The sequence below is a fragment of the Xiphias gladius genome, chromosome 20 (genome assembly GCF_016859285.1).
Source record: "Xiphias gladius isolate SHS-SW01 ecotype Sanya breed wild chromosome 20, ASM1685928v1, whole genome shotgun sequence".
Taxonomy (NCBI): domain Eukaryota; kingdom Metazoa; phylum Chordata; class Actinopteri; order Istiophoriformes; family Xiphiidae; genus Xiphias; species Xiphias gladius.
This window is the reverse complement of record NC_053419.1, coordinates 2,698,792-2,709,940: the sequence shown is the minus strand read 5'-3', so window position 1 is coordinate 2,709,940 and position 11,149 is coordinate 2,698,792. Positions and strand designations below refer to the sequence as shown.

The 11,149-nt window shown below is 44.6% G+C and overlaps 1 protein-coding gene across 1 annotated transcript; it reads right to left on the bottom strand.

Moving 5' to 3' along the window:
* Window positions 1–1,059: 1,059 nt before the first annotated feature.
* Window positions 1,060–4,901, bottom strand: LOC120806210 (sperm-associated antigen 16 protein). Its single transcript, XM_040157100.1, has 3 exons — window positions 3,942–4,901; window positions 2,568–2,672; window positions 1,060–2,429 (listed from the first exon to the last, which is right to left on the bottom strand). Exons 1-3 carry the CDS (start codon window positions 4,899–4,901, stop codon window positions 1,746–1,748), a joined length of 1,749 nt encoding a protein of 582 aa, XP_040013034.1. The 3' UTR covers window positions 1,060–1,745.
* Between the last annotated feature and the right edge of the window lie 6,248 nt (window positions 4,902–11,149).

Sequence of the window (11,149 nt, the reverse complement as noted above, 5' to 3'; positions counted from 1 at the left end):
ACAGAACACTGGACTTTAACACGGACACCACTGTTTGATTCCATTTGGACCTGGCAGTCAGTGTTGATTCTTTTAACCATGACCACGATTGTTCAATGACCTGAACGCAGTGTAACCACGATGGCGGACGTCCTCTAACCATAACTAAGTCCCTACAGTGGCCTCAGAAAGTATTCAGTGCCCTTCGCTTTTTGCACGCTTTGTGTTGTACATTTAATGGTAAATAGATCAAGTTGCCATTTTTGCCCATCAACCTGCACTCAATAAACCATAATGACTAAATGAAAACGTTTTTAGAAATTTTTTGCAAATTTATTAAAAATCATATACTCAACATGATGAAACGGTTAGTTATATAGTTTTCAACAGTGATTTGTAACACTTTATCTGTAGCATGTCTCCCGTTGCCATGGGGGCTCTCACTCAGGAAATGCTCTTGTGGGTTGTATCAGACAGTAGGGGCAAACAACCTATATGTTCCTTTAGGTTGAGGACTTGTTTGTTTGGGAGTTACCGTGAGTAACGGTTTCCAGCTTATAAACACTGTACTTGTCAACAGCCAAGGTGTAATTACGACCATGAAATTGTTCTGAAAGCTCTGACAGATCCAGCGTGTAGTGCAGAAGTGCCTGAAAAACTGAACAAATGCCCCATGTCAGCCAAAGTTCACTGTTCGAAGTCATTCAAACTAATTTAATGGATATAGTGCTCTATTGGAACTGCACAGTATTTTTTGATCCTATCTGGTTTTTCCCTTTCTTTTTTTCTTTTTTGCTGCCTGAAGTTGTCCAATGACAGTGTCCAGTTTCCATTCATAGGTCATAAACATTGGAATCTTTCCCATCTCTACTCTCCATCCCAAATGATGTGAAGGCCGTAGAGGTAACAACATGTTCTTCCCACCGACTCCACCCCCTGGACCAACTTCAACGTGTCAAACGTTTTATTTTCTGGTGTGTTATGATCATTACAGCCTCACACTGTGTCTTCAGACATCGAGTATTTTATTAAACGTATCCCTCAGTATGATCTAGATAGGAAACAGAAAATCACATTACGGACCCATAAGTATTTTATTCACTTTTTGTTTCGAGGTTTTAGGCACACAAGCAACCACAGCGTGAAAGATACTTATTTTGTAAGAGATGAGTTTTTAATTCTTATCAGTGTCTCTATTTCCACGCAACAGGCATGTCTCCAGCTGCTAACCGCTGGGTTGTCCCTTAAACAGCAAAATTGATCCGGGTTTGCCACCTTCATGGTGAGAGTTTATATATAATGTTAATGAGGATGTCGTGGATATTAGCGGGAATTGGAATTTAAAAAAGTGGTTTTCTGTCTTTTCAAAACTTCTCTCTTGTCTGAAACATTCCAAAACAAAGTTAGAAGATTTCTTTTAAACAGGTGCATGTCTGGATTTTTCATAGCACATGGAAAAGTGGTTAAATTCTTGTCAAATTAGTGGGAGGCCATAGAGGACACGTATGCCCTGGGAATTTAGTGTAGTTTTCATAAAAGTGGGAGACTTTGAGAGACAGATTAAAAAAAGAATGGTCATCGTATGTGCGTCTTTGAACCTTCACATTGTAACAGTGTTTTCTATTAGAAATTTGAAGTCTCCAAGTCTATACTCCAAACCCAGTCTGACATCACCTGGGTCAGACGACACACACAACTGATTTCACATGCCAAGGGACCGCAGGAGAACCTGATCCTCACCTGAAACTTCTCCCGCTGGTCGCACTTCAGTTTTTTTTTTTCATTTCCGCGGTCACGTCACGTGCTGACCACACGTTGATCAGCCCGTCGCTCCCCGCTGACATCACAGTCTCGCCCCTGTGGTCAAAGGTCACGCTCAGGACACCGTCGCCGTGTCCTGACAGGCTGCTCACAGCACAGGAGTCCACCTCCACCAGCCTGAGCAGGCCGTCGCTGCTGGCGACGGCCAGCGTCTTGCCTGACGGGCTGAACATCGCCTGGTTGGCGCCCAGCGGCCCCGCGTCCACAGCGGCCACCGCCGACGCGGGCCTCCTGATGTCCCACAGGTTGACAACACCGCGGGAGTCGCAGGAGGCCACGGCGTCGCCAGCCGGGCTGAAGGCGGCGTGGTTGCAGGGATGCAGGTGTCCATGCAGGGTGCTGGTGCAGACGCCCGATCTGGCGTCCCACAGGGCGAGGGTTTTGTCGGCCGAACAGGTGAGGAGGAGGTCGGAGAAGGCCCGGAAGCAGACGCTGTTGATGGAGGCGGTGTGGCGATGCAGCGTGAGGCGACAGCGCCGGCTGTTCAGGTCCCACAGCTTGGCGGTTTTGTCAGCGGAGCAGGAGGCCAGGAAGTGACCGCAGGAGTGGAAGGAGCAACCCCAGGTGGGCTGGCTGTGACCGGACAGTGTCAAGACGCAGCAGCCCTGAGAGAAATCCCAGAGCCGCACCTGCAAGGACCACCCAAGGGTAGACAAGAGAGCAGGGCGACCGTCAGAGAAGAGCAGAACCCTTACTGAGACGCGTCGTCTCGGTTTTACTTTGATCTGTCACCTGCGTGGTCGTGGTGGTGGTGGACATGAACTTACCGTCCTGTCTCCACTGGTAGTTGCCAGTTTTGATCCGTCAGGGTGAAAGCTGCAGCCAGACAGCCAATCGGAGTGACCCTCACCTGTCCGCACCATCCGACCAACCTGCTAGCACACGTGACGGGTCGTTAGCCAATATACACAGTGTATATACACACACGCTGATCCGCCACGACATTAAAACCAGTTACCGGCTCCAATGTCGCGGCTGCTCTGGGTATATTAAAGGTGCGTAAGGAAAGAAGGAAAGAGTAGCAAATAAGAACATGTTGTGGAAGGAATGCTATCATCGGGAGATATGAGATGGACAGAGTAGTTCAACCACGTCTATGAACCTCATTACGCAACAGTGTAAATAGTCGAACTCCGCCACCATGCGCAGCATGAACGGGACTCGCGGTGTATAAAACTAACAACATCAATCATCCCCGATGGCAAATTCAAGAGAAGTACGGTATTTAACGGAGTCGTGCAGCTCGGGAGATTAACACACTCGTGGCTCCTATCCGGGTCCGCACTTCAGTCCGTTTTCCGACGCGCTGCGTCGCTCTCAGGGCCCCCGCGAGGGAGCGGCTGAAGACAAAAAAAAAGTGCGGCGCTTCGCGAGCGACGAAAAAGCGAAGACGATCCTGTTCGCCCCACCCGGCGACACGAGGCAGCTGCAGTCCCACAGCCGAACGACCCAATGGTCCCTTTCTCTGCTTGGTGGCTCCTGAATAAAACAACCAGTTCGAACCGTGGAACATGGAACAGTCCTACCGTCTCTCTTTTCTTTCTTTCTTTTTTTTTTTACATCTATCCTGTTTAATTTCATTGTCATTTACCCTTTAACCGGATCTTTTCCTGACTGAGCTGTGCCATCACCGTGCTCTATCAACTTTGAGGTTTTGTCACATTTGCTTACTCACAAAATCATCTCTTCGCACTTTGTCATCCCTCACACCTTTTTATCACAGTTTTTAAAACCTGAGACATTACCACGTCTCTCCATATCTTTTGACATCTTCTATTATTATTACACTATATTATCTCTAACCGCAGGGAATAATTAGTTTTCTGCTTGCATCATTTTTTTGTCTTTTCTTGTTTTTTCTCTACTTTCATCCTACAATCCGTGTTTTCAAATCCTGTATTTTTCTCAGGTTGTTACATTGGGGTGTGTAACTCATATTAATAATTGTCCTGTGTTGATTAGCTAATTTAGTTTCATTTCATTTAATCTGATAGCTTGTAACTTCTCATTTTGCCCCATGTCATCATCGATCTTCTCGCGCGTCTTTATTCTTCCGTAGTGATCTGCTGTAGTTTTATCTCGCGTGTCTTCCTATCTCATGCCGTCTCAGCTCGGATCAGCTCGTTCCTCCTTTCTCTTGCCTTCTCTCCGTCGGCTGGCAGCGCCCACAGCCTCCAGCTGCGGTCGTCGCTGGCAGAGGCCAGGATCGCCTCTCGTGGATGGAGACTGATGCAGCTGATGGGGAGCTTGTGGGCTCTGAGGGAGCAGGACAGGTTGAAGGAACGGGGGTTGTTCCATTTCCCAGATCGGGCCTGAGCCAGGTGAGGGTCCACGTGCCCGCTGCAGATGGGAAACTCCGACTCCTTCGGATGTCTGGTCTTGGGGCTCTTTGCTGGAGGTTTATCGGTGTTGTCACATCTTTTGATGCTTCTCACTTTCTTGATCTGGGCTTTTTCCCGATCGAGTCTCGCATCTGAGGCGTTCTGAACTCGGTCCTTTTCTAAACCGATGAGCGTTTTCTGCCTCAGAGCTGCTTGATATTTGTCGTCCAGCTGTCGCAGCGCTGGCTCATAGGACTCCAGGTGTTTCTTCAGCTGCTTGAAGTCCTCGAGCAACCTTCTTTTGTCCTCCGAAACTTGCCGGTACTGCAGCCGGTGGAAATCCCTCTCCCGCTGCATCCTCGCCAGGCTCTCCCCCGCCGCCAGCACCTCCTGTCTGAGCAGGTCGGTCTCCGCGCGGACCCTCTCCAGCTCGCTCTGGAGGAGCCGCCCGTGCGCGAGAGCGTCAGGGATGAAGAGAGTGCCTGTCGGTGGCGTCCCCGGCGTCAGGGTTGCTGTTGGGGGCTTTCGTGCGGAGCTGTACCACTCGGCCTCAAAGCTGCTCAGAGTCCGGCTCAAGTTAGTTCTTCGGAGGAAGTTCCTCAGGAAGTCGTCCACCACCTCCGGGATATTGGGGATTATGCGTGGCTCGGGCAGTCCGGATTTCCCTCTGGCAGCAGGGACCGAGGCAGCCTCCCTCACTGCCTCCTCAAAGTCCTCCTCCTCCGGGGAAACCTCCTCGCTCTCCCGCTCTCCAGCCATTTCTTCCCTCCGAGCTGACATGTCCTCTCCTCTGCCTCCGAAGCTTCTTGTTGACCCGTTGCCATGGTAACTTTCCAACGAGCAGCTGAGTTCTACTTTTCACTCCGCGCTGTTACCGTAGCAACTCTCCGACGCCCCTGCCCCCCCTCTCCGATCTTTAGTTTGTTTCGTGAATTATTATTGTTATGTAGACTATGTGGTTTGTTTACATTGGGTCTTGCTGCCGTGTGATGTATCATCTTTTCTTTCTGTTTTTTTTTTCTTTTTTTCCCCCCACAATTCCTCTGCAGATGTCGGTGATCAGCCAGAGGATACTACCCATAGGCTCAACAGGGTCCTGGGTCAGAGGTGGCGCTCACTCAAAAGTCAACACCAGCTAACCAGTGACTTTACTGAGTCAGTCTTTATTAAAAGCAAAGCAGCCAGCACTGAACATGAGGCCCTTGGAAAATGTCTACACCAATGTCATCACTGTTATTGTAGTGAACCATCAGGTAGACGCCACACGGTTCCACTTAAATACAGGAAGTGATACCTGAATAGGTATAACCCCCCTCCATGAGCGAATCTCCTAAACTCAGGGCATAAGGAGGGTGTGAAATGAGGGACTGTGTGGCATGTATTTGAACACACTTGGTGTATGTCTGCACTGTACTTTATGTTTGTTACTGAAGTTTAGCATGTACGCATTTTTATGTGTCAAGTAAATGTGCCTAGGTACAGATAAAGTAAGCTTACATTTAACAGTGATGTTCTGAGCCTGTTCTTCCATCAGGTCACAGTAAAGTCAGTATTTGTCTTCGTCTTCTATTTATGTATAGCACTCTGCCTTGCTGATGTGTATGAAATAAACTTGCCTTTATATCACATAGTTGAAACACAAGTGCTATAGAATTGTTGTTTTTGTCATTTGTTAATTATTAGTTATTAATGTGAATGCATTATTGTAAATAGAAGTTCTTTAACAGGTTCATAATGCAGGGTAATTACACATTGTTGCATTGGTAAGCAATCTCACAAGCTACATCAGTTTATGCACGTACATTACAGTAGCACATACAAATAGTGTTTCGTAAGTACTACTAAAATATTTGCAAATAGCAAATGGTTTTATTGTGTTGACATGATGGGGCCTGATAGTCAACATTGAAATCCGTCACTTTCCGCACGTAGGATTTACTTATGCAGAGCCCCTCAGGGGTCACCTGGTTAAAAACAAATTCCTAATTGATGTGTAAATCTTAGTTTGTTTGCACGGTTCCTAATTAATAGGCTTATATGTCCTTGAAAGTTCAACAGGCTGAAGTAATCGGTCAGAACTCATGCCAGCTAAGTATATAGTGGTCCTGTGATTCAGAGATTATGATACAATGCAGTTCAATTCAGTTTTATTTATATAGCGCCAAATCATAAGAGGTTCTCTCAGAGCGCTTTTCATGTAGAGCAGGTCTAGACCATCCTCTTTATATTTACAGAAACCCAACATTCCCCCATGAGCAAGCACCTGGCGACAGCAGCAAGGGAACAGGTCCCTTTTTACAGGTAGAAACCTTGAACAGAACCCGGCTCATGGTGGTTGGGTTGAGAGAGAAAGAGAGAGGGAGAGGAGGGGGCGTGGCAGCACGAAAGAGAACATAGCACAATACAGGTTCCACATAAAGATGTATAATAATAAGACTAATAATAAAATAAACAAAAATTATAATAATAGGGCTAATAAACTAAATAAAATGATAATAAGCAGACTAAATATAGTAAAAATGATAATCATAATAATTGAAGCGGTGGGTGTTGAGCAGGATCGTGCAAATAGTGTAGGGGCCGGAAATGGTTTTTGCCCCCCCCCACAGCCTAACAGTGCTGTGTGTTGATAAACCCATGGCGCTGTCCGTGGTGCTGACTCAGTAGACAGATTCGTAAGTATGCCTCTTTCTCAGTCCTGCCCTTCTGTTAGTTTCGTCTCGGATCCATACCCTCTGAACTATATAATGTGACTCCCCATAGCCTATATACTCAGTAGAGTTGTGTCACCTTCATCATCAAACTAACAATCGTGTAGTCAGGGAAAAGCGTGAGGACCATAGAGACACACTGCTGCCTGTCCTATTCCTATAATATTCCCTCAATATTTCTAAGATCACGCTCCCAGTGGGCCATCCAACCTGCTCAAAATGAACAAGTCACCGACTGGATACAGTCGATGGGAAACGGTCGGGCCTGACAGTTACACGGGTTACTTTCCAGTGCTTTCGGTTGAACATCCAACTTTCCCCACAGATATCACGAAAGTTTAATTTAGTATTGTCTTCTCCGTCTGTTCTGAATTGGACGGATGTCCCGGCTGAGCCTTCAATCTCACCCCCTGACCCGTGTGACCATAAAGTGGGGAACAGAGCGACTCAGCGATCCAGAGCCCCTGCTGTCCAGGGGTCGAAAACACCTGCCCTTCGCTTGCACCCAGTGTGGAGGAGGTCATGATGCTTTATGGCACCTAGAAAAAAAAAACATTTATGAGAGCATACGCTTTTAAGGTTTTACCATAACACAGAATAGCTTATACATTAGTGATCTCAACTAACCTGGTAAATGCGGTGGCTCCAAGTGGGACACTTGTTATGTTCCTCCACTGTCGTTGTGGATTATCAATACCATTCAGTTCTTAATAACAGTTCGTCAGTGGACTGAACATGTCTCAGCTGTTGCCCATAGTTTAGCTTGTCTGAGTCAAAATTTTATAAATTGTAACTTTTCCATGAGATGCTTCCATGTAGTTTACATAGATATACATTTCGGCTGTGAAATTAATTGCGGGTCCTTGAAGTTAAATTATTGTTAAAGTCCCTTTAAGTGGATTTAAAACTGTTGCACTGTATTAAATCCACACAGATAAGAGCAGCTGCAACCTGCCTAAAGGAAAACCGTAAGACAGAACGATTATGTTGTTCAAATGACATTCGTTGCAGTCAATTGCTTAGCTATTCATTTTTAACGGACCGGACGGGTTTTTGACATAAATTGAATGTTATGGAGCCATAAAAGCAAACACTAAAAAAAAAAAAAGTTTTATCTGAAGAACACAAACAAATACATGTTTGAAATGTATGTTTCACACGTTTGCAGTCTGGCTGCCAGGGTGGAGGCCAGGTCGTTTCCACTGAGAAAAAAATCTATAAATAAGGAGAGGGGGGGTTAAGAAGAATTAGTGAGTAGTTATGCACATTGAGTTGATTGTCATAATCAAGAAAAGTGTTAGTATAGTTTGAGGAGTAGTGCAGTGAATTGTTATATACAATCAATTCTAATCTTGTTCTGAATTTATTCTTTTTCAGAAATCATCATTTAAAAAAGTGCAAGCATCAAGATGTATGGATAATCATTTTAAAATGGCATCGTAGCCCTCTGAATCAAACTGAATCAAATCGTGAGGTGCTTAGAGATCCCCGCCCCCTACTGGGACCTGGTATGCTGGTTCGTGGTTTGGTGGTGCTGGGTCTACTGTTTCCTGCTGTGGTGGTTGGTTATGGGTGATGGGTGATGGGTGATGGGTCACATGGTACCGAATGTAAGATGAAGCGCTCCTCTTCTTGAGGCAGCTGGTCGGGTGGGTCTTGGAGCAGTGGCAGTGTGTGGGGGTCCCCAAGTTGGTCTCGGTTGAGTCTTGTCCAACTTCTACATGGATGTGGAACACACAAATCCAATATATAATGTGCATAGTTATTGTTATTATTATTATTATTGTTATTATTATTTTTATTATTATTATATGAAGACTACATGTTAAGCAGCAGTCACTTCCAAGCCATTTTCTGCCCTGCTAAATCCTGGTTTTATAATGCCACACTCCATGCCTGTTACAGTCTCTGAAATAGCTCCCCTGAGTCCGATCAGATTATTAAGAGATCCTTGTGCATCTAAAGAGAAACTCCCAGTCTGCCTTAAGTTTCAGTTTGGCTCCTCACTGCCACCAGAGGGAAGTAATTGGGAAAAAAGAATATATTCCAATTAAGTTTGATAGTTACCCCCATTGTAACATTATGTTAAGAAAAAGATACAGTGGGTTCCTGATTTATATGTGTTTATATCACATATGTCAATGCAAGAATGTGTCTCTGCTAGCTATTTTTAATGTATTTTTGAAAACAATGGGAATCTATGATCTCTAGGGGGTTGGACAAACCTATAGTAGAACAGAAATTAGGAGTTTCTGACTGTGGCAAAAAGGGTTTAGAGTTTTCATGGACTTTAAAAAAATAAATATACATAGGCACTTCTCGATGGGCACATTGGGACTAAATGAGTCTAATTGTCTTATAGCGTGTACATAGCCTAACAATGGTTGTACTTAACTGCTAGACTGACATTAAAGATCTGGTATTATGCCCTTTTTGACTAATTTTTATAAATACTGAGTCTATTTTAAACACATCTCTGACATTTTATGACCCAAAAGTTGTTAAGATTTCTCTAGAACCGTCTTCCCTTACAGCCCAGATTCCCTTCTGTCCTTCAGCAGGCTGTTTGGAAGACATCTACATAAAATCTGCATTATTAATATGGACGTACTCCAATTGGCTGGCAACCCCACCTCCGGCCAATTGAAGTAGGTGCTCATTAATAATGCCAATAATACGACCCAATGAATAAAGCAAGTTCCCTTACGCTACATCTTTAATGAGTGTAATGGCTGCAGCTGCAGACATAAGACAGTGTATTGCGGTCGATGACCCAGAGTCTGATCCTGGATGATGGGGAAGAACCTGCTGTTGCACACTTAAAACTTCAACAGGATTTTCCAGAATGAGTAATTTGAGGCCCTACCACCATCCTAATCCGACCCAAAACTCATTTTCCAGCTCAATACCACAATACCAGCTCTTTAAAATGACCCACTACGGCAAGACTAGCAGTTTTGGTCTTTGCCATTTGGAAATGCACTTGACACATCAATACCAAAAATCGTCCAAGGGACAGTCAATATTCTGTATGCACGTGTGTGCATTTCATGATTATTAAATAAACACAATCTCACCTTCAACCATCAATTCGTAGATGGTGTCCACATTTTGAAGGCGCGTCTTAGCAGATTTGCTGAGGTGGGCATGCATCACTACGTTGGCTTTGCATGTCCCTGGCACCCTCTCAGGAGGATATGCAATCAGCAGCAGGGGCTTCGAGCCAGGGGCGTACAGCTTCTCGAGCTGGAAAAAGAACTGTTGAGAGGCAGAGAGATCAATTAGATAAATACACAACAATGTAGTTTGGAGCTGAATTTATCCTCAAGCTCGGCCTGAAGTAACAACAAAGCTAGAAAAGAAATCATCTATGCTCATATCCTGGTACCACAAGGAAAGCAAATAATTCGTACATCATATTTGGCTATATAAATGTGGTAATTTCAATTTATGACTTTCAACTCTCCAGACATAATAGTTCATTATTTTTGAAAAAAACACTGACCATGAATTATATTCTCCTTAATGATAACATTTATGCTGTGGTGGTGAGGCAATATATACCAGTTTATTAGCCTATTTCACACTTTTGGTGAGTAAGATAATTCTGTGAACTACAAACCAGAATGTGGCATCATCCAGAGTGACAACCACTGCTTATGCTGCCTTTGCAACTTCTCTAGTTTCTTTTGGAGTCTTACATGTTGGGGCTCTGGATGGTTAACCATTACAAATTTTAAGCCCACAGTATATTTTTTTTCCCTGCAGTTTAAGCAGGCCCTTTTTTGTGATCCTCCAGCCATTTGTAAGTCTTTTGAACAGAGAGCGAGAGAGAGAATGATTGAAAGACGCGAGTCAGATCTAAATGGACTACCAGCACTGTAAAGATGAGGCACAGCCCAAACGCGATGATGGATTTGCAATATGACAGTGAGGATTACCTGCATGTAACATCCATACAGAAGAAGGTAACTTTTGCTTTCTTTGACATCTCCCTCTGAAGAAACATTGGATAGGCAAATATTTCTCCACGGTAATGGTTCAGTCCTTGTAAAAGAAACCCATGTCTTGTAAATAAGAAGACAACAAAGTCATGCTTCCAATTCCCAATTCTTACTGAGACTAAGACTCGGACTGTTATTAAAACTCAAATAATGAGACCATCCTCAAGAGCCATACACACACACACACACACACACACACAAACACATAAATACATACCTGCAAACTGTAACTTGAATGCCCTCCTCGTCTATCTGGGCACCAGACTTTTTGGACATCTCTCTGCCAGCAGTGAACTTGGCAGTACCGCAGACA

Excerpts from the sequence above, each read along its gene's own strand:
- LOC120806210 (XM_040157100.1), bottom strand. The coding sequence starts at position 4,901 with ATGTCAGCTCGGAGGGAAGAAATGGCTGGAGAGCGGGAGAGCGAGGAG. Across the intron at positions 2,673-3,941 it reads TGCCAGCCGACGGAGAGAAG|GTTGGTCGGATGGTGCGGAC; the intron begins GCAAGAGAAAGG and ends GTGTGCTAGCAG. Across the intron at positions 2,430-2,567 it reads CTACCAGTGGAGACAGGACG|GTGCGGCTCTGGGATTTCTC; the intron begins GTAAGTTCATGT and ends TGGTCCTTGCAG.